The sequence below is a fragment of the Danio aesculapii genome, chromosome 4 (assembly GCF_903798145.1).
Source record: "Danio aesculapii chromosome 4, fDanAes4.1, whole genome shotgun sequence".
Lineage (NCBI taxonomy): Eukaryota > Metazoa > Chordata > Actinopteri > Cypriniformes > Danionidae > Danio > Danio aesculapii.
In genome coordinates, this window is record NC_079438.1 from 12,592,518 (window position 1) to 12,616,361 (window position 23,844).

Here is a 23,844-nt window from a genome sequence, read left to right on the forward strand (position 1 = left end):
TAAACTTGTGACAATGTGGTGCTTCCCTGCGGTTTAATGGTGTAGAAGGAAGAGCGTGTGTGGAGATTCCGACGCAGTAAACAACAACAACAACAACAACAGAGGAAACATGGAGGAAAGTGGTCAGTCGGCACAATTTGCTCCCACCAGACCTGAGATCTCTCTCGTACCCACACATTCCTCTGAATGGCGGAGGACATCATACAGCATATTAACCATAATCGAAAGCTGCGATGACGGCCCTTTCCCACCTCCTCCGCCTCAAAATCATTTTAAAGTTGGGCGAACTTCGTGTTGTAACTTTAGCTTTTTATCGCTATTAATACACTCACTGCGGGCTACACATAGAACAACTTTATTCTCTCCAACAACACCAGTGCGCACACAGGCAAAGGCTACATCTTCAACTACACACACACATCAGGGCCATGCCATTACGTAAACTGAGTGGAGGTAAATCTAGACTCAACCATTCACTACTTATACTATGCTTCGCATATTTCGCAGAGCTATAAACAAGACGGTTTCTTCCATCGTGGCTAGTGTGGCACAGATGCTAGAACCCGCGTTTATGCATCCATCGTAAATTGTACGGCAAGTGTAAAGACATGAATTGGATATGGGTCACAATTAAAAGAACGTGTAAACGGACAGACAAAAAAATCTGACATAGGCAACAAATCAGAATTCTGTATCAAGACCTGACAGTGTAAACGGGGCCTAAGTTTGTGCGGGGTAAATTTATTAATCTTTTTTGGACCTAACGTATGCTGTGCAACGTTATGTACTGTTTCGATGGCTTTAAATACCTAGCTAAGTTGATACTAAAATACTTTAAGGTTAACAGTAAATGATGAAGTTTACCTCACATTAAACTTATCTTATTTAAATGTCCTTACCCTTGGCTGCATTAACAGTTTAATGCATTAGTTCAATTTATATATATATATATATAGAGAGAGAGAGAGAGAGAGAGAGAGACAACAATGTAGTAAAACAACTTATAGCATTTTAAAAGTAATGTATTTATCTTTTTAAATGTTCTCTGTCATTTTAATAAAAGCAAACTAACTTTGATTTTACAACTATTATTTGTATTGCAGACTATATTTATCTCAGTGTTTGCTTGCTTCAGTGATGTTTGCCAAGTTTTGCAAGTAAACTCCACAAAAACATGTTGCTCTCCATGAACTATATGGGTGATTCTATAGTTGCAGGTACATTTAGTGACCAAAGCCATCCTTTTTTCAGCTTTAAAAAAATTGTTACATAGTTACATTTTTGATTATTTATTTTAATTATTTATTTACTTTGAATATTTATTTATTTATTCAAAGATTAAATTACCAAAAATTATTGATGTCCGAATTAGTGAGTTATTTTCCCATCATGTATCATTGCACAATCAAAAATATAAAAAAAAAAATAACAATAATAATTAAGCAATATTTTAAATTTCAAATGTTTAAACTGTAAACTGTCAATACGATTACCACAATTACAAAAGGAAAACTGAATATTTCATTAAATCACACACTGGACAATTTAAAAATATTTTAATCCTGATTTCAGTGTCATGTGATCTTTGCAGTTATAGCAAGTAGAATGTTTGGCTAAAAAGTTGTAAAACTGTAAATTGTTACTGTCAATTCAGTTCCAATATAGTAACTATGTATTAGGATGTTTCTTGCTATGATTTATTTTTATTTCTACACTGTAAAATGTTTTAAACGTTTTAAAAACTATAATAAACTAAACCTATGCACAACAATCTGTCAAGGTTGATGTCCTCAGCAGTAAATACATGGAGCACGTTTAAACAAATGTTATTGTAAGGAAAATAATTAAACCATAATGATAAATAGAGTTTGACCCTTTTGAATTAAAAGTTTAAGGTTTTATTAAGATGGGTTGTTGGTGATTGTATGGGTTTTGGCCAGATTGGGTAGCAAAACATGAACAAAGGAAAATGAAGACTTGTTTAAAAAAGATTTAAGACCTACAACACAATATTTCAGTAAATTTAAGCCTTTTTAAAGCCTAAAATTTTGATTTTGGAATTTAAGACATTTTAAGACCCCACAGAAACCCTGTTTAAACACAATAGCCCTGGTAATAAGTTATAATAATGATGTAATTCTAGATACTATCTGTGAGAACTAGTAACAACTACTAGAAACAAGTTTAATCCTATTGAGAGGTGATGACAAAAAGGGAATTGTGATCAACGTGACATATGCAAATGGAAAGTACTAAGCCAACACCATAATAGCAGATATCTTCTGTGAGAATACTGTAGGTCAAATATCGTCAGCTCAGTTAAACTTTTTTAATTTATTGTTTTTATTTATTTTATATAGCGCCAGTATTTAAGGACACTTTACAAAAACAGTAGGAGAACAAGAAGCATTAATAATAAGAAGGTAGAGAAGATGAGAGAATAATAATACATAAAATGAAAGACAAAAGACCCAAGAACAAGTAACAGGAAAGAAACTCATTCCTGTCTTTCAATGAGTGCTTATGTGTGTTTAGGAGAACTAGGCAGCACACTCACACTCATCACATTCTTATTATTATAATATATCTGAATGAGGATCAAATGACTGAGTTGGTCTTTGAGAATGAAAATCAACCTGTTTGTTCCTGCAGATCTTCCTGTTTGACTGTGAATGTTTCTTCAATCTTCACATCTTCACTCTCCTCTTTAATAAACGCCATCTTTATAACAGTGTGGAGATCAGTCGCTTCAGCAGTTCAGCAGAGTTTTTCTCTGCGTTTGTTTATTTTAAACAAGACACTTTATCCTGTTGAAAAAATAAATAAAACAATGAACAAAAACAAAATAACTTCTCTTCAACAGTTTCTATTGAGAGTAATTAACAAAAAGAAATCAGGTAAGTCTGAGCAAGAAACAATAGCCACAAATGAGCTGATTAAAACTAGAACTCCATTTCTTATATATAGTGATGAATACTTAGAGTGGAAAAGACATTATGCTCTAAATTAAACCTTCATTAAAACACTTATTACACACATTTCTGTTACTTTATTCAAACTTTATTCAGGTATGTTCTTAATTGTTTTGTTAGTTTTATCGATTTTATTCTCTGCTTACAGCAAGTTTATTTGTCGGGGACAAATAAAGTTTATCCTATCTTATTCAAACAATAGACCTCACTGTGAGTAAAATAGTACTTCGTTGTATAAAGGGTTAAAATAATATTGTCAACAGGAGGTACATTAATCATTAAATGACAACCTGAAATTTTAATTAGTCGGTTTACATCTGTGTAAAAGCTTTAAAACAAACCTTTCTGTAGTTGAATCACAGTGTGAGAGTGGCGCAGCCTTATGACGTCACACCACCACGCTAAAATAAAAGTCTTTTTTTTTAGCTTTTCCCCCCACTTACTCTTAGTCATGACTTATTGATACATTTCTCCCTCGTTTTCTACTTTCTACTTTATCTGCTTTCTGTTTTGTATTTGTAAGACCATCACTTTTTATTTTAATTTAAAAAACCCATTTACCCCCACTAGATCTTTGCCTTCTGGTAGGATGGTAAGAGGTTGCCTTTTCTTTAAACGATTGCATTTCTTTATTCATAGTTTTAAAATCATTCACTTGCATTCACTGATGTTACCACCTCTTTGTATGTTTGAATGGGGAAACATCAAATTCTCGAAAATTGCCTGCCAGGATCCAACCTATATATGTAATAGGTTGAAACTTATTTTGGCTACAGTCCATTTGCCAGGATAAAAACAATATTTATAATTAAATAAACAAACAAACAAAAAACTAAATAGTTGTAAAGAGGCTTTTTAAAATGACTGAAGAACTTAATACAACATTGAACAATGCATCCACACATGTTTAGATTTGATACATTATAATGTTAGCATTCAGATATTATTTGAGGGTAAATTCAGAATGTGCAACTTACCTTTTCAGTCTTCAATGAAGTGGGATGAGAAATGTCTTCAGTGGGTTTTTCTTTGTATGTTGTTGTGGGTAATAATCCCAATGTAGGAATTTACAATCGTAGTTTGTCCTCCAAAGTTGTTCTCTTATAGCTAAATAAGCCAATGAAGATTCTGTTAGGAACCCAGAATATATAAACACAACCCTGCTAAGCTACTGGATCTGGAATGTGATTGGATAAGACTCAATTGGCCCCCATTAATGCTGGTATAAAGATGCAAATGAGCAGTGGAGAGCAGTGAAGACTCAAGACACATAATGTGGGGGATGGGAAGTTCAGCAGCTTTACAAACCAGTTTTACAGAGAAATAATGATGTATTGGGAAAATAAGTTGACTTTAGCCATCATCATATGATTTGTTGCTGTTGTTTTATAGGACTATTGATGGAAGCTTTTTTTTTTTTATTTTATCTGCTGCATTTTGTAGTTAATGTTGATACACTTATGTTTAGGTACTTTGATTTGAAATTTCACATTCATAATTTCACTTATATAAGCGTTATGTAAGTCTTATCCTATGATACAGTGATATATTATCATTCATTGAAAGAAACTATTTCTTAACTTCACAGTGAGGTTTTATTTGTTAAGCTCAGTCAATACATTGACATGAGCTAACTATTAGCAATGTTTTAGTCATTTATTTATCACTGAACTTGTTCTTTATGTGAGTTTAGAGTGCTTTATTTCTCTTAAAGCACATGCAGCACATTACTGGTTTCTGTAAGACTGTCAACACACTCTTAACAGGTCAATTATTTCTTTCTAAAAGTGTCTATAGATTTTAACGATTAAAATGTAACTTGTTTCTGTGCCAATTTAGTTTTCTTTCCTTCGATTTTTAGTTGAATAGAACATGTGTGAGCAGCTCAGCTCTCTCTATGCCTCTTATTCACCTTGTATGTAACAAAGATGTTTTTCCCTCTAATTATTACTTGTGTTTGTGCATACAAATATGCATAGACATACACAAAAGCATATATAAGATACCCTGTGACAAAACCTTTTCCTTTTAACACAGTAAAGCGATAACATACTGTCACAAACTTTTTTGCTACTTTTGGCCTTAGTAGATAATTGTTTGTACATTAATCACAAATGGATGAGAAACACTGTAACTGCAAACTCATTTGTGTTCATTCCAGGTGCTGTGAAATGTTGTGTACAAGCTGCAGAGGCAATCAGGTGTGAGTAAAGTGCCATATATCTGATCCAGTCCTCCTGCATCTGTTTTGCTTAAAATTGAAGTCTTTTACACTAAAAGCATTATGAAATTGGTATTTTGTTGCAAATAATTGATTTATATTATCTGAAATATAACTAATTCTATTATATAGCTTTATCTCCTTACCAGGAGAAGGAGGGAAAATGCACTCACTCTGCATAGTGACATTCTGAAATCCAATTGAAACTAGCCTAATAGACAAAGGAATCAATGCAGTCGATTCAATGTGGGATAAGGTGGGATAAAACAATATGATTAGAGTTTGCTAAAAGCGAGCGATTGCTCCATATAGCTCATGTTTTAATCTTCAATTGTTGTCATGCACTCACATGATGCGATTTCAAGCTTTGGTCTTACCTTTCTGGAGTGCACTATTAAATCTGTCATGCATCTATATATTTATAATAAGAAAATAATTAGATCACAAGTAAAATTATTGTATAGGCAGTTTATACAGGGTAATTCATTGACAAGAGTTCACTTTCATATCTACACAATGCATAACTTTTAATGTGATTAACCTGCTCCACCTACACCAACTACAGCATTTCTCAGACTTCTTTTTCACCATGGTGTAATTACAGTGGTGGACATCACATAAAACAACAACTGCACTTACTCCTGTAACTTGTTTTTAACAATAAATTTAAATCTTTGTGTCACATATTCATTTAAATAAATGGATCATCATCATGTGCAGTTATCTTTATTAATAGCTGCCTAATAGGCCAGACCATTAACTGAATAGGACTGTTTTACATATGAGAAACCTGTTAACAGGTATAGCTGATCATGCCAATACCAACTTGATAGCCTAAAGCATATTACATGAACATGGCTTACATCTCTTAAGACAAATAAGCAAAGGTGTCTATAACAATACATGCTTGATTCCCCAGATCATTACAATCGCTACATCTGAATGGTGCCTTTTCACACGTTTAAAAATAACAACCATTTGTAAGCATAGTTCTTCACCAATACCAGTTTAATACCTCAAATAATTATACATGTGAGGTGTCACAGTGGTGCAGTGGGTAGCATGATCACCTCACAGTAAGAAGGTCGCTGGTTCGAGTCTCAGCAGGGTCAGTTGACATTTCTGTGTTGAGTTTGCATGTTCTCCCCGTGTTTGCGTGAGTTTCCTCCAGGTGCTCTAATTTCCCCCAAGCCCATATGCATACTGTGTGTGTGAATGAGTGTTTATGCATGTTTCCCAGTAATGGTTTGCAGCTGCAAGGGCATCCACTGCATAAAGCATGTGCTGTATAAGTTGGCGGTTCATTCCACTATGGTGACCCCTGATTAATAAAGGGACTAAGCTGGAAAGAAAAATAATGAACATATAAGTAATATCACACGGGTAGCAGTGCAATGTGGCCTTCTATCAGTTTTTGTATTTCTGTTTGTTGTAATGGCCTGTTGTTATTGCAATAAAAAATAAATTTTTAAAAGCAGTGCGATGTGGCTGTATATCAGCAGTGGTGGGAGGCATGCGTTATAGTGTACACTAGGCACTCGAGGACGATTGTCCCTCTACCTGTTGTTTCAATCCCCTGAGAACTTTGCTCATCTTCAGAATGCAAATGAAGACACTTTAGATGAAATCAGAGAGCTCCCTCGTCTGTCATAGACAGCAAGAGTCCCGAGATGCTCAAAGTCCAGAAAAGGAACCAAAAACATTGTCAAAACGGTCCAATGTGACTTTAGTGGTTCAATTGTAATCGACTTCCAAGAACATTTTGTGTACAAGAAAATTTTTTAAAAAGCAGCCCAAGTAGGAACTGTTGAACCATATAATGGCTGTTTTTGCTCCTGTATTCTCTTCATTTGACAGTATTGTAATTTTTTGGTGAACCACCCCTTTAATGCTTCTGTAAGTAAAGGTAAATTAAATATTATTACTGAAGATATTGCTAAAAAATGGCAGGAAACGTAAAATACAGATAACAAGAAACGACAATTCATATGAAAAAAGAAACCCTATATAGGCCTATGTAGTTGTAGAAATAGAAAATTAGAGGTCGTAATTATGAGGATGAGATTTGGACTCAGATATTAATAGGAAGTAATGTGTTGTAGACATGCAAGTCATCATGAACTGGATTAAAAAAGTTTCTCAAAATTGTCTTAAAATGTTTAGAATAAAGGTTTGTGGGAGAGAGAGAGAGAGAGAGAGAGAGAGAGAGAGAGAGAGAAAAGATATAGTGTAAAGTGAAAAACATGGGAGAAATGTATCAATAAGTCATGACTGCAACAGTAAGTGGCAAAAAAGCTTAACAAAAAAGACTTTTATTTTGGCGTGGTGTGTGACGTCATCAGGCGGCGCCGCTTCAGCTGTGATTCAGCTGGAGAAAGGTTTGTGTTTTAAAACGTTTACAGATATAAACCGATTTAAAGTTAAATTTCTATCGTTTTAGGTTTTTATATGATGCTAAATTATGTTCCTGCTGTTTGAAATATTATTTTAACCCTTTATACAACGTAGTACTATTTTATAGAAAATGAATAATAAACAAAGAAACAGAAAAGTGTGTAATAAGTGTTTTAACGAAACGTTTTACCTGATTTCTTTTTGTTAATTACTCTCATATAAAAAAACTGTTGAAGAGAAGTCATTTTGTTTCTGTTCATTCATTTAAACAGGACATTTTTATTGTTTTGTTCATGTTAAACAGGATAAAGTGTCCAAACACAGAGAAAAACTCCTGATGGCGTTTATTAAAGAGGAGAGTGAAGATGTGACGATTGAAGAAACATTCAGAGTCAAACAGGAAGATCTGCAGGAACAAACAGGTTAATTTTCATTCTCAAAGACCAACTCAGTCATTTGATCCTCATTCAGATATATTTTAATAATAAGAATACTAAATTAAATCCATCTTGCAGCCCTGAGTGTGCTGCCTAGTTCTCCTAAATGCACATAAGCACTCATTGAAAGACAGGAATGAGCTTCTTTAGTTACTTGTTCTCATGTCTTTTGTCATTCTTTTTTGTATTATTAGTCTCCCGTCTTCTCTACCTTCTTAAGGTTATTGCTTTTCTTGTTCTCCTACTGTTTGTAAAGCATCCTTGAGCACTGGCACTATATAAAATGAATAAAAACAATAAATAAAAAAGTTTAACTGAGCTGAGGATATTTGACCTACAGTATTCTCATAGAAGATATCTGTTGTTACAGTGATAGTGTTGGCTTAGTACTTTCTGTTTGCATATGTCACGTTGATCACAATTCCAACTTCTTTATGGGTTTAAAGTTGTTTCTAGTAGTTGTTAGTTCTCTGAGTTAGAATTACATCATTATTATAATATCTAATTACCAGGGCTGTGCATAAATTTAGTTTATTATAGTTTTTAAAACTTTTAAAACATTTAAACACATTTAAAACATTAAAACATATTTTGGAAAAAGGTGTATAGATATAAGTAAAGCTTGCTTGTTTTTACTCAATATTTAAAATCTTTTGCTTAGAAATAGTCTTTATGAGCCTTTGAGTCTTTATAAAGTCTTAACCTTAACTTGGGGACACCTGCAGAAACCCTGGTTTAAAGTATGTCAGAAAATGTGGATGCCCCCCCATTTTAAATATACTGAATGAAATGGACACTAAAATAATTAATTATTATAAAACATTGTACAGTATTCTAAACCATATGATGATGTTGTGGGACGACATGAAGCAAAACAAACAAATTATAGTGGAACAATAACGTTTAGCATTGCACTGACTACAACTGGCCAACAAACTAGTCTAAAAATGACTTTTGCTGCTTAAGAAATAGATTACAGCATGTTGATGATATGCAAACATTTGAGTGTAAAGTTCATCAGTACTGACCATATTCTTCACGTACCAGCAGGCGGCGCCATTGTAATCTTTTTGCTAGAGACTTTTTTTAAAGAATTAGTTTTTAGATCCTAAAACAGTGTTATGTTGCTTAGGCATGGGACGATAACAGTTTTCAAAGTATAAAAATTGTCGAGGTTTTAAAACCGCCAATATTTTCTGATGTACCGTTCCGACTTTTTTTTTTTTACATTTTATTTTAAGTTTTTCAGGACAACAGTTTCTCCAGCAGAAAAGATATAATTAATTAATTTGAACTATTTAGCCTGACATGTTTACTGCTCCAAAATACTTTCAAAGTTTCTCAAGTGAAAATATATTGTGTTCAAAGGGGAAAAAGTTTTAGTTTTTTTTACCCAGACATTTAAAAGAATATATTTTAGATCAGTAATCACAGTACAGTGAAACCGTCATATTTTTATCATAAGGTTATCATGCCATCAGAATCTTATACTGGCCCATGCTTAATGCTGCTTGATGTTGCAAAGTCAAGTTTTCAAATTTTATTTGTTTTTCTTTGCATGTAAAGTCACAAACACACTTGATTGTAGAGCAAGTAGTGTGACCGTTTTCTGCCATTTATTATTCCTGGTCATTTCTCCAATAGGCAACTGAAGTTCTAAAACAATGCATATGAGATCAGGGCCCCGTTTCAAAAAAGGAGGTTAAGTGAAAACTGAGAGTACTTTAAAACTGAAATGAGAGAAACTCTGGGTTTTCCATTTCAAAATGACAGGTTTGTTTCTGAAAGAGAGGTAACTTTAGCTAAGAGTCAGTTACTGTGGTAACTTACTCTGTGAACCTAACCTGGTCAGTAGCAGGTTTTATTCTCTAAACTCTGTCGGTCTCCTTTCCTTTTACGTTTCCAGCCAACTATTTTTATGTGCATTTTGAATAGGCTAAGAGCATAAAAAATTGTTTGATGGAAACGTCATGATGCACATAACTTTTGAAATATAGGCATAAAAAACATGCGCATGAACGTCTCCATGTGTTCATTGTGTGCCGGCATTGTCCTCTGAGGTGAAAGTCATTTATTAAACAAAGAAAAGATTCATGTAGCTTCATTAGTTTGTTCTTATTGATTCATTAGATGGAAACGCTGATTCATTCATTCATTCATTTTCTTTTCGGCTTAGTCCCTTTATTAATTTGGGGTCGCCACAGCGGAATGAACTACCAACTTATCCAGCACGTTTTTATGCACCGGATGCCCTTCTAGTTGCAACCCATCACTGGGAAACATCCATTCACACTCATACACTATGGACAATTTAGCTTACCCAATTCACCTATACAGCATGTTTTTGAACTTGTGGGGGAAACCAGACCACTCGGAGGAAACCCACAGGAGCGTGGGGAGAACATGCAAACTCCACACAGGAATGCCAACTGACCCAGCTGAGGGTCAAACCAGCAACCTTCTTGCTGTGGGGTGACAGCACTACCTACTGCGCCACCTCGTCGCCTGGAAATGCTGATTTATTTGCATATTTTTTATGCAATATTCCAGTTTTGCAAATAAATTTAATTCGCATTTTTGGATGGAAACAGCTATTGCCTACATTTCAGTCACACAAAGAACAAAGTTATGCACGAGAATGGCTTGTCCTTCTTTAATGAATAATTAGCTTAAACTCACAGACCTTCGACAGGGACATGTACTGTAACTAGATTAATGGGATTATTACTCATTCTAAAAACTATTTTTAGTACTGCTTACATTCTTATTATTCAAATATTTTTATTGATTTTTCAAAAGTCTTAAATTTTTCCACAACACATATTGAACAATAAATTAACATGGTACATAGCGACAGACATACTCACACCCCATAAAGAAAAAAGGAGAAAGAGAAAAAAGAAATAAAAATAGATAAAACAAATTAGGAATAAACTCTCACTTAGGATATAATAACCCCTGAGCGTTCAGTGTAGGATAGGAAAGGCTGCCAAACCTCATAAAACATTTTTTGTAAAGCCTCGGATGGTGTACTTAAGGTGCTCGAGTTTAAGATGTGATAACACTTCTAATATCCAATGTTTGTGGGATGGCGGGTTTGTTTTTTTCCACCTGAGAAGAATCAGGCATCTGGCCAATAAAGAAGAGAAGGCAATGATTTCTACGTGATTAGCTAACAGGTTCATTTCTTCTGCCACTGTACCAAAAATTGAGGTCAAAGGATTAGGATCCATATCTTTATTACATATAGATGAAAATTATCTAAAAATATCGGTCCAAAATTTATGTAATCTAGGGCATCCCCAGAACAAATGACTCAGATCTGCTAGCTCCAAACCACATCTGGGGCAAGATGAATCTTGACCCTGAATACATTTTTGCCAGCTTGCTCCTAGATAGGTGAAGCATATGAAGCACCTTAAACTGAAGAAGACCATGTCTAATACATACAGAAGATGAGTGTACCAGTTCTATGGCATATTGCCAGGCTGTATCTGATATTTCTAGTCCCAGTTCGTCTTCCCATTTTTGCTTTGTACAATTTAGGGAAGGGGAGGCAGTTCTTGGGATCACTTCATATAACGTGGAGATCATATCCCTTTGATATGGGTCAATATTTACCAATTCATCTATCCAGCATACTTTCTGGTTGGTTTAGTGAAGGAGAGAAGTGTTTTTTTTAACGAAACTACGGACCTGAAGATACCTAAAAAATTTGACTGTGGAATCTCAATGTCTGTTCTTAACTGTTGAAATGAGATAAATATTCCAGCTTTAAACAGGTCCTTAACACAGTTAACTCCGTTCCTAGACCATCATTGGAATGCTGAATCTATAAGAAAGGGAGGGAATAACGGATTTAACAAAATGGGAGCAGAAGGCAATGCTTGTTTATTAATGAAGTGAAGTCTGAATTGTGACCATATTCTGAGTGATCAATTAATAACTAGGATATTCGTAGAATATTGTTTACTCTCTGGAATCGAAGATCAAAAAGTAGTGAGTGTAAAGACACTGGATTAGACGTGTGCTGTTCCATCAGTAACCAAAGTGGGCCCTCAACATTACAGATGTTGGAAAATCTGAATATCAGTAAATTGGCCGCCCAATAACAGTATAGAAAATTTGGCATTGCCAATCCATCCTCTTCCTTCTTTTTTATCCAAGAGTTCCTTTCTTATGCGAGGAATTTTTTTATCCCAGAGAAATGTAGAAACACAATTATTCAACTCCTTGAAAAATTACTTGGGGGAAAAAAAACAGGCACTGTCTGAAATAGAAACAGAAATCTTTGTAGTATTGTCATTTTAATGGAATTGATCTTCCCAGCCAAAGATAAAGGAAGGGTTGACCACTGCGTCATGTCTCGTTTGGCTTTGTCTAATGTCGTTTTAAAATTATTATTGAACAAATCCTTATATTTGCGTGTCACACTCACACCCAGATATACAAATTTATCAGGACTTACTGAAAATGGAAAGGATTGGAAGGACATTTGCTGTACTCTATCATTGATAGGGAAAAGGAGACTCTTTGCTAAATTGACTTTGTTTCCAGAAACATTTCCAAATTCTGAAATGATTGTAAGAGCTTTTGTAATACATGTATCTGGATTTGACAGAAAAAGATCATCCGCATATAGCAGGAGCTTATGTTCTTGTCTCTCTCTGAAAATTCCTTGCAAGCCATCTGAGTTCCTTAATACAGTTGCAATAGGTTCAATGACAATGTAAAAGAGCAGAGGGGACAGAGGGCAGCCCTGTTTTGTTCCCCTAGAGAGTAGAAAGCATTTAGAAATTATGTAATTTGTTTGAATGGATGCTTGGGGCCTGGAATATAACATTTTAACCCAGCAACAGAATCCAAGGCCAAAACCAAATTTTTTTAGCGCTGTTAATAAATATATATACCCTATTCTATCAAATGCCTTATGGGCATCTAAAGAAATTAAGACATCTGGATTGGTATTATTTTTAGGTGAATAAATAATACTAAATAAGCGACGAAGGTTGTAAGATAACTGTCTCCGAACAATAAAACCAGTTTGATCTGGGTGAATTATCTTTCTCATGACTAACTCCACTCTGATTGCCAGCACTTTAGCCAGGATCATATAATCACAGCAGAGTAAGCTGATCAGACGATAAGATTCACAATTAAGTGGATCCCTATACATTTTAAGAAGTACTGTTATAACAGCCGATGTCATGGAGGGGTGGAAGTGATTCCGAGACAAGAGCTTCAGCAAATACCTTGCACAACAGGGGTGTTAGCTTGGTACAAAACTCCTTATAAAACTAAAACAAATAGAAGACATCGTATCTTACCAATCTTGTTAATATTATTTACGCGTCCAACGATAATAACATAACACATAACACACTTTTAGCAAGGTAACAAGATCTACAGCTCGAGGCAATGACTTAGAAGCACATAAACAAGAACACAGTTCTTACAAAATGAGAACAAAGATTTATTGAGCTACGTAATAAGCAAACAACAACAAACGCACACACACATTCACACATACACACAGAGGCAGTTCAGAGGATGTAAGATGAGTTAATTCTAATATTAATTCTAATTAAAATTAAATCTAAAATTAATTCTAATATTTCTTACAAGATCTTGGAATAACACCTGAGAAACCACAAAAGCAGATATATGGCTTATCTTTAACTGCTTAAGATCAATCTGCACCAGATCAGCAAGAGACAACATTAGTTTGTGGTACTTGCACCCTTTTTGCTGAAGTTGAATTTCCCTCGCCGGCTGACCTCCGGGAAACACGGCGCTCCTGATTGGCTGGTGGCTTCAGTGACGTCCTTGGGATTCGCTCGTGGGCGGCTGTCGGTTACCGAGGTGACGGACTGCAGAGAGTCAGTTTGCGGAAGTTCGTGCGGTTTCGGCGGTCCTGAAACTTGAGGTATACATGGAGATTTCGTGGTGACCCAATTGTGTGGCGGCGTAGTGTCCGAGCAGGCGAACGGGGGCAGAAAGCAATAGCATGTGCAAGCCAGCTAATCCAAAAAGCAAAGTTTCTTTGTTGCAGGGTGTTTTTAAGTGACCTGGTTTGGTCATTGTAGGTAGGGTCAATAATTAACAGACTGCATGTAGAATTCACGTGGCAAGATTGTAACTATATCACATCAAAGGTTACAAGAGGAATACTGTTTGTGCTACTAGTTTTTCATTTACACCAATGTATTGCAAATGTCACTAGCTTTCGTTCAATGCCAGACATACATTTCAGACACATACAGATAATTTTAATCTGCTATAAGGGATAAAACAACACATTAATTAACTTGGTTGGTTGGAATAAACATAGCATATGAGGAAAACCATGGCATATTATTCAACGATACATCTGCCTTAGTTTTGACATTTTAAGAGATTGTCTTTCATTCGTATGCATTATTTTCTCTTTGTCTCTACGAAATTGTACATCTGGCAGGATGTGCCCAAGACGAGCACATGACCATGTAGAGGAGTCCTTCAAAAGTCTTGTGAGGCCTTCCCGCTGAAAATCCTGTAAAGCCCTATTGTTTAAGTTTATTAGTCATTTACTAGTTAGCTGAAGGGTACCAGAACATCTGCAGCCAAAGTATTGATGCAGCTATTCAAGTCAATTGGCGCCCTGTTATCATGATGGTATAAGCCCTCAGGCCAGTTCAATGACTGAGACAATTTGGCGCTTGCCCAAGATTTCAGATTCAACTCGTGTTGACCACTGCAATATGCCCATGAGTTACTTCACCGCCATGTACGTTGGAGGATTACATTGCCTGGAAAACATAGATTTAGTGAGACTGGACAATGGTCCGAAATAACAATACTACCATACTCTACTTCTGACATTAAGGGAAGTAACTGCTTGTCCAGGAGAAAATGGTCAATCCTGGAATTGGTTTGATGCACAGGTGAATAGAAGGAAAATTGCTTGGAAGATGGATATTTAAATCTCCAGGGGTCACTTACACCGTATGTCTGAAGGAAGGAGTTGATACATTGTGCTGGCTTACTTAATGTATTACTCGAAGAGCTAGAGCGATATAAAATTGGGTGCAAAACAATTTAAATCGCCTCCTAAAGTTGAATTGCGTGTGTCAAGACTAGGCAAAATTGAAATTAAATCACTGAAAAATTGTACATTGTCCCAATTAGGAGCATACACATTGGCCAGGACCACAGACATGTTAAAAAGTTAACCTTGGATTATTATGTATCTGCCATTTTTATCCTACACATTTGACTCCATAACAAACTGTACATTCTTATGCATGAGTACAGCAACGCCCCTACTTTTGCTATTGAAATTAGCATGGTATATTTGTGTATAGCCTCCTCTATTAAGTTTTGAGTAGTCTTTTTTCAACAGATGTGTCTCCTGTAAATATACAATATCAGATTTTAACTTAAGATATGCGAACACCTTGTTTCGTTTCACTTGGTGATTTAGCCTCCGCACATTCCAACTGGTAAAGTTTGTCTTTACTCCACCCATTTTATGAAAGGCTGTCGAAAACATTTATCAGAAGCATCCGAAAGGTATCTGTGGGTTTTGTATGTAGGGGGTGTGGGGGAGAGAGAGGAAAGGGGAAAAAAAGGGTGATTTCACATACACTTATAAACACGAAACAACACAATATTGAAACCTTGCGTATAAACTTGCACACACTTCCAGCTACTCCCACTCTTAACTAGCTGACCATGTGGGACCTCACGTATAAAACAAAACCATTTGAACAGCTCTTCATGTTTTACTACAAAGCTACCCCATTATTGACAAAATATACTAGAGAATTAGAAATAACAACAACAAACATGTGCTATAAAAGTTAACCAGAGAGTGACATTAACATTGGTTTTGTCTTTGACAGCCCAGTGTACTGTCGTGATTGACTTCATTTCAATGGCTTTCTTCAAAATATCCTCTTTTTTGAAAAAGTAGTGCCATTTAATTATAAAGGCGAGTGGCGGTTCCTTGTCATCCACTGGTTTGCTGCGTAGAGTGCGGTGTCGCAGTCTAGAAGTGGAGTCTTCTCGAGGTTCAGGGTATCTTTCAGGGGACCGGCTACAAATTCCATCACATGTCTGCGGTGCTCCCGTCCTTCTTTAACTTCCATAATGCCGAGATTTGAGCGGTGAGACCTCTCCTCAAGATCCTCGCCTCAGTCTCTCAGCAGGGCCAGCTCCTTTTTCACGATACTAAACTCTTTTTCCAGGGTAGTAAGAGAGTCGGAGTATCCACCCAACACAGACTTAGTGCATCAATAGCTTAAAGGACCGCACTGTTATCACTCGCCGGAGCCGTCTCTTTCTTAGAAGCAGCTTGCTCTTCGGGTTAGCATTATCATTAGGGTTGGCTATCGTTTGGGGTTTTTTTGACACCGGTGCTAAATCGATACTTTTAAAACGATACCGGTGCCAAAACGGTGCCTGAACCGATACTTTTTAGCCACAAAAAATTAAGGTGGATGACTCTAGAAAAATCTTTTATTTGACAAAATCTTTAAAAAATAATTTTAATAGAACATTATAATTTAAGTTTAAAGTAAACATCAATTCATATTTTATATATTTGAGTTGCATTAATATATTTCCTTTGATCATTTGTTGGTTAACATGAATTTAAGATTTGTATTATGAAATTACATTAGCTTACTACTAACCTGTGGGGGGCAAGCAGGGGCCACATACTATTGGGAGCACATTTTAACATGTATATTACAAAATACTTAAATTATTCGAAGTCATTTTTTTCATGCATCACTCTGCAGTCTTTATAAACATAAAGATAATCTTTCTTCTTCATTTATTTGACAAGTAACTTTGTACTGGTGTAGGATAACACATTTCTAACATTCAAGTACATCAAGGCACATTGTTGCACCTGTAAACTTTAACAGAAAGGCCTTACAGTTGAAGTCAATTTATTTTGCCCTTCCATTCATTTAAAATAATGTTTCTGAAAATGTTCACAGTGTTTCCTAAAAAAATTATTATTCTGGAGTCATAATAAGGCCTATTTCTTATTGTTTACTTAGTGAATAAAAGCTGTTTCTAATAAAAAAAAGGTCAGTATTATTAGCCTCCTTAAGAAATATTTACTGTATATTTTTGATATACACAACAAATTAGTTACAAAATAATTTGACTAATTATTTTAACTTTCATAGTTACGGATTAAGTCTTTAAATTACACTTTAATCTGAATAAAAGACTATAAAATACTTAAAGGGACTTTGTCTGAATGCAACTGTCTTGCAAAATAATCAGTAAAATGTTATGCACTAACTGTCAGCATGAGGAAGATAAAAATGTAGATATTAGAAATGAGTTAGTTAAATTGTGTTGAAGACGGAAATCAAAAATGAAAGTAGGCAAAACTAAACGAGTTGAATATGACTTACATGAGCGTGACTGAAAACTACATTTGATCAATGTGTTACATCTGTTCTTTGGTACGTGCCGACTGTATGTAAATTCAAGACTGCATTTCCTAACGTAAAACTGTGTACACTAGATTTCTGATTAATAATGGTCTCTGCATAGCCGAGGAATTCATATTAAAAGTGTTAAAATCGCTATTGAAAACAGAAGTTTTAATCTTTTTATTACCTGTGTCAATTTGGGCATCAACTTCTGACGAATGCGAGGAACTGATGCGCGCAGCACCGTCACAGAGAGAGCAAGTGCCGCGAAAGCAGAGGGAGCGAGTGCCTGAGGGAGCGATTGCACGTGATACCTAGAGCACGCGCAAGAGGCAGTCCTTTGCCTTATTGAGCCCTCAAATGTGTCATTAAATTTGACATGTTTTCCCCTTACTCGCAACTTTTGTAAAGCATGTAGCTAGGTAATAGTATTTAGGACAAGAGCAATACTAAATGACAATTTGCATCTTTACATCACTCCACTCCAACCGGAAGTCCAAAACAAGCAATATAACAATAATCACAATGAAACACAAAACCTTCAGCACTTATAACTCCAATGAAAGTGAACGGAAAAAATGCAAATGATTTCAGGTCAGCAGATTCATCAAATTTGAAAACGGGGAAAAATAATACTGATAATAATAGTACGGGGAGAAAACAAAACAAGAGAAATAAAATGAGAATTTGGGCAAAGAAAACAAAAACTTTTGCTTCTTACCCACGGAGTGGAGGAGTCAAAGGAAATGAGAGGGGAACGGTGAATGTGGAGGTGAAGGGGAATGGTGAATGGTGAATGTGGAGGTGTGGATGTGAAGGTTGAGGGCGTCGATGAACCCAGCCGGGGAGTAGCAGCCACAGGTGCCTAACAGGAAACTCTGACACTGTCGACTGCGGGAGGAAGGCTTTCGGCAGCTGACTTTTATGCCAGTGAGATAAATCAGTAAGTTGACCGTAAGTACACTACACTGAAGTCTTTGGTGACGCACTTGTTCACAGACGTCACAAGCTCTTCAGTTACAAGACAGCGGTCTTTGCTCCGTTGTTTTGATATGTACTTTCGCTTTTTGTTTATCACAGCCAGTAGTTAAGTTTACACTGCTCGTCTCGACCCGCTTTCTCTACTCGTTTCCCTGCACTGCAACAGTTCAGTCAACTTCCGTTTCTTCCACACACATCATAATGCTGCCCTCTTCAACTCTCCTCCTCTTCCTTTATACTCTCACTCATTTCCTTTTTGCCGTCCCATGGGTGGAGACCAATTAAACAATGTTGACTGTCGCCACAGAAAACACCAACAATCATAAATGCATGATTATAAGCTGTCATGGCTTTACAATCAAATATATGTTGTTATAATAGAGGCCAATGGAGAAAAAACAGCCATGAATATAACGAAAAGGGAGTAAATTTGCCCAGAGTGTTTTTCATTTTTTACATTTTTTTTTAATTTTCCCAGAATATGTCAAAATAAGATGTCCCCAAATATCAGTCAATTTTCTGAAACCCAGAGAAAGTTTTGGCCGAATTAAGCCTCAAAATCACCCCATAATGGATGAAAATGGCCCAACAGCACACAAGGGCAAAGGTGCACTTTCAGCCTTTATGCAGATGTTGTACAGGTTTGTCTCCTGTCTGCGAGGCAAATATTCAGCTGTTTGTTCAGCTGTTACCCCAAAACTTTATTTCTGATGAGTTTACACATATCAGGCTGATGAACACTTAACACACCTCACACAGAATCTTCCATACCCCTCACTGCACACTATCAATATGTAGCATGCACTGCACTTTAACCAATCCATACTTAAAACAATACTGCCTACAGCTACACCTATTCATTGTACATATTCCTGTCAACACTGCCAATGTGCTGTTGTATGTTGTTGTATTTTGCACTGTCTGGAGCCAGCACCTAAGTTTTTCACTCATCATAGCACACGTGCTGCAGATGATGTGACAATAAAAGTGATTTGCCAGTCAGGCACAGAATGAACAAGTATTCCCTGTCTGCTTTACAAATTTTAGGAAAACATTTTGTTGTAATTATGAATAAATACAAATAAAAATAGGCCATTTACAGCTTTTCAAATCTGTGTCTTATCAATATGACCAAAATGACTTTTATAATTAATTATGTAAGAAACTCTGAAAACGGGACTGACACCGTTTCAATTTACTATAACTTCTATGTTAAGCGGCTTTGACACAATTTACATTGTAAAAGCACTAGATAAATAAAGATTAATTGAATTGAATCTGCTTAAATGTGTACATGTTAATGGACCGAACAAAATATGATCTGATGTATTTTACATTTAATGTGCATCAAAATTACAGTGTGTGTAGCCAATGTTTCCAGTGTCTTTTCACTTTTCAGCTTTTGATGAGAGTTTTAAGAATTAATGAAAACTAATTTTATTTTTATTTATTTCAGACCTAATTGAAGAGAATGAGGGAAGTAAAGAGGAGGAACATCATGTCAAAATTGAGGAAAAAACTCATTTACAGACTGATAGTATTTTGAAAAGAAGAGATGAGAATTGTTTCATCTGCACCTGCACTCAGTGTGGAAAGAGTTTTGGAAGAAAAGGCAATCTTAAGATTCACATGAGGATCCACACTGGAGAAAAACCATTCACATGCACCCAGTGTGGTAAGAGTTTCAACCAATCATCAAACCTTAATAATCACTTGATGATCCACACTGGAGAGAAACCATTCACATGCACTCAGTGTGGTAAGAGTTTCAACCAATCATCAAACCTTAATAATCACTTGAAGATCCACACTGGAGAGAAACCATTCACATGCACTCAGTGTGGGAAGAGTTTCAGCCATTTATCATCCCTTAATCGACACATGACGATCCACACTGGAGAGAAACCATTCACATGCACTCAGTGTGGGAACCGTTTGGCAAGCAAAAGCAAACTTAAGATTCACATGATGAACCACACTGGAGAGAAACCATTCACATGCACTCAGTGTGGGAAGCGTTTCAGCCATTCATCATCCCTTAATCGACACATGTGGATCCACACTGGAGAGAAACCATTTACATGCACTCAGTGTGGGAAGAGTTTCAGCCAATCATCATCCCTTAATCTACACATGATGAGCCACACTGGAGAGAAACCATTCACTTGTACTTAAGCTGCACTCACACTGGACTTTTCTCTCCATATACTTCCAAATTATACGCACGCGAATGCGTCAGACCGGAAATGCAAGTTCGTGCGTCACGTTTTGCAGTTCACTACGTTGCAAAGTTCAAGCTTGGTGAACTCTGATCTGCGAAATCGCATCACTTGACTGTGTGAGACCAATCGAATATCAAAACATGACCTCTCTGGACCGAAATTTAAAATATGGACCAATCGCTCACATTTTATTGTTAATTACTCTCATATAAAGAAACTGTTGAAGCAAGTGTTGAAGAGAAGTTATTTTGTTCCTGTTCGTTGTTTTATTTATTGTAAACAGAACATTTTTATTGTTTTGTTATTTTTTAACAGGATAAAGTGTCCAAACGCAGAGAAAAACTATATATAATAAGTCATGACTAGTTGGTGGAAATAAACATGTAGTAGTAATGAACACTTTTTACTTGAAGGGCACCTATTTTACCCCCTTTTCAAGATTTAGGATAAGTCTTTTATGTCTGTACAGTTTCAGCTCAAAACACCCATCAGATTATTTGTTATACCTTTTAGAATGTTGAGATTTTCTGCTTTAAACACTTAAGTCTTAGTATTTTTATTGTCTTAAAATGTTTAGAGTAAAGGTTTTGATCAGCTCCAAATACTGAATGTATGTGTGTCTGTGTATGTGAGAAAGTGGAAAATGAGGGAGAAATGTATCAATAAGTCATGACTGCAACAGTAAGTGACAAAAAAAGACTTTTATTTTGGCGTGGCGTCTAATGTCATTAGTCTGCGCCGCTCCCGCATTGTGATTCAACTGGAGAAAAGTTTGTTTTAAAGTATTTACACTTATACAAAGATATAAACATTAGATGTCGCCTACCCTGTTGTTATCTATTAGAAGGAATACGTCAATAGAGCTGCCATTTTAGTACAGGGTAGCACTCCTTTGAAATGAATGCGGGACCCAGCTGCAGTGGAGGACTGTGGCCATCCAGAGCCAGAGATATACACTTCTATCTATGATCGGGAGTTTTCCCAGAGGTCAGTATGCAAATTTTTTTTAAATTACAAAACTTATCATTTTACATCACTTTTCTACGTTGATCGATAAGTGATCGCTCAGGCATTCCTGACAAAAAGCTTGTGTGTATGGAAATGTACTATACACCCTCTCTGTTACATTTGATCTTATCTGTGTCCTGAAACACACACCCTTCTCCTGCTTTCACTTCTCATACTGACGGAGGGAGCGATTCGTTTGTGAATGAATCTCCGTTATGAACGACTCCTTCACTAGCCGACAATAATACAAGTTTCTAGCATCGCAGCATCTCGTTGTCATATTTCTTTTGCTTTGTTTGCTGATTTTATTCAACAAAACTAGAATAAGCTGAGTGTTTAGTGGGAGTTGGTGCTACTTTGCCTTATGGTGAATGCAGTAGGTGACTGTATTATCATCAATAACGTTACCTGTTTAGCACAAAAGTTCATAAGTTTCTTACGCACAAATCGTAAGAAACGAAATCTTACCTGTATCTACAGGTAAGAGTAAATACAGTGTTACGTTCTTGTTGTGTTAAGGGCTGTAAGTTAATAGCAAATCACGCGATCGAAAAGGTAAACAAATTATCACGACGACAGATGTATTAAATTTCCCACTCAGAAGAAAGTATATTGACACTGTAGCGGTGCATCGGGTGTCTTGGCCTGCTGCACTGAGACGCAAAATATATCTTTTGCTGGCATATCTCCGTTTATGCTCTCGACATTTTCACAAAGGTAAGTACTTAAGAATATTTAAGTAACTTTACAATTGTCATTGCTTTAGCTTCAAATATTTAATTTAATTGAATGTAACACATTAGTTTTGGGGGTAAAACTGCATTTAAATCTTAAGGAACCAACTTAGTTCATATGGATTTAAGATTGTGCAGTAATTGATTGTTAAAATATTGTAAAATACTTTTTAAATCTTAGTTACAACTTACATTAACAAAGCAAAACTATCCCGTGAATTGCCAAAATATAGACAGCATGTTACATGTGCCACAAGAGACAGTAACATATTGGATCACTGCTATACCACAATAATGGCCCGTTTCCACTAAGTGGTACGGTCCGGTTTGGTGCGCTTTTATGGCCGTTTCCACTGTCAAAAGGCGTTACGAATCGTACGGTACCACTTTTTCGGCACCCTTTCGAAAGGATACCAAAAGACGAAGCCACACGCGCAGCTGAACGCTATTGGTTTACAGAGATACGTCATTTGCTTAACAAGCTAGAATGAAAACAAAAAAACCCGCCATGTTTGAAATACACAGCGAGAGATTATAGCGGAATTATAAATTCATATAATAACGAGCCATGGTTGATCTGACGCATCTTGCCATCACCTAAGTGCTCCCGTGTGCCAAAAGGTACGACCTTGCCCCGTGTGAGGCTCGAACTCACGACCTTCAGATTATGAGACTGACACGCTGCCTACTGCGCCAACGAGGCGGACTGCTGGAGCTGGGCAAGTTGTGAAACACCAGCTTCTATGTCATGGTGCTGCGATGTGGCTCCTAGGAGACAGCTCCGGCTAGGTGTCTATGTCAGGATGGCCGAGTGGTCTAAGGCGCTGTGTTCAGGTTGCAGTCTCCCCTGGAGGCGTGGGTTCGAAGCCCACTTCTGACAAACATAATCTTTGGCTGTGCGTTCAGGCTTAAGTATTTAAATCTCTGGCGCCATGTCCGAGTGATACAGTAACACTGACAAAGTGCTGCATCAATCTCTCTGACCACAATTTACGCAGCGTAGCAGTGGCCCTGGCGGCGTTAATGGGCACTGTAGACTGCAAGGTTTAAGGCGTTTGCGCAACATCAAGGCATTGTCCACAGCAACTCGGAAAAGCATGTGTTCAAAACAATGGACGTGGGCTTTAAAGCAAGTGCACCGAAACGGGATCAAAAGAATTGTCTTGGAATGCCATGTAGTGGAATGTCCTGAGATGCTGTTTATTTTTAATTCTATGGTATTCGCAGAGATTTTCGGCTAATCCTCTTACAATGTCAAGTCATGACATTTGACAGATCCACTTCAAACGTCAAGCGATAATGTGACAGGAATGGGAGAATCTTGCCATTATTGCTTCAGAAAGTGATACAGTAACACTGACAAAGCGCCGCATCAATCTCTTTGCGTCAGTTTACGAAGCGTAGCAGTGGCCCTGGCAACCTTAATGGGCACTGTAGA

The 23,844-nt window shown here is 36.4% G+C and overlaps 2 protein-coding genes and 2 non-coding genes across 6 annotated transcripts in view; 2 read left to right on the top strand and 2 right to left on the bottom strand.

Moving 5' to 3' along the window:
* LOC130222051 (gastrula zinc finger protein XlCGF57.1-like) overlaps positions 1-23,844 on the bottom strand; it is a 429,619-nt gene that overhangs the window by 262,596 nt on the left and 143,179 nt on the right. For 2 of the 3 annotated variants that reach the window (XM_056454675.1, XM_056454672.1), the window contains exons 1-2: positions 3,314-3,346; positions 2,637-2,807 (exon numbers count right to left, since the gene is read on the bottom strand). The exons of the other annotated variant lie outside the window; for it this stretch is intronic. In XM_056454675.1, coding sequence (XP_056310650.1) covers positions 2,637-2,721 — 85 coding nt within the window. In that variant the 5' untranslated portion in view covers positions 2,722-2,807; positions 3,314-3,346. Of the gene's footprint in view, positions 1-2,636; positions 2,808-3,313; positions 3,347-23,844 lie in introns of those variants that run through there. 3 annotated transcript variants of the gene reach the window in all.
* LOC130222181 (gastrula zinc finger protein XlCGF49.1-like) lies at positions 7,523-21,161 on the top strand. Its single transcript, XM_056454815.1, has 3 exons — positions 7,523-7,571; positions 7,892-8,009; positions 19,899-21,161. Exons 2-3 carry the CDS (start codon positions 7,925-7,927, stop codon positions 20,615-20,617), a joined length of 804 nt encoding a protein of 267 aa, XP_056310790.1. The 5' UTR covers positions 7,523-7,571; positions 7,892-7,924; the 3' UTR covers positions 20,618-21,161.
* On the bottom strand, positions 23,037-23,109 carry trnam-cau (transfer RNA methionine (anticodon CAU)). The gene has a single exon. It is a non-coding gene; the product is annotated as a tRNA-Met (tRNA).
* Positions 23,204-23,286, top strand: trnal-cag (transfer RNA leucine (anticodon CAG)). Its single transcript has one exon. It is a non-coding gene; the product is annotated as a tRNA-Leu (tRNA).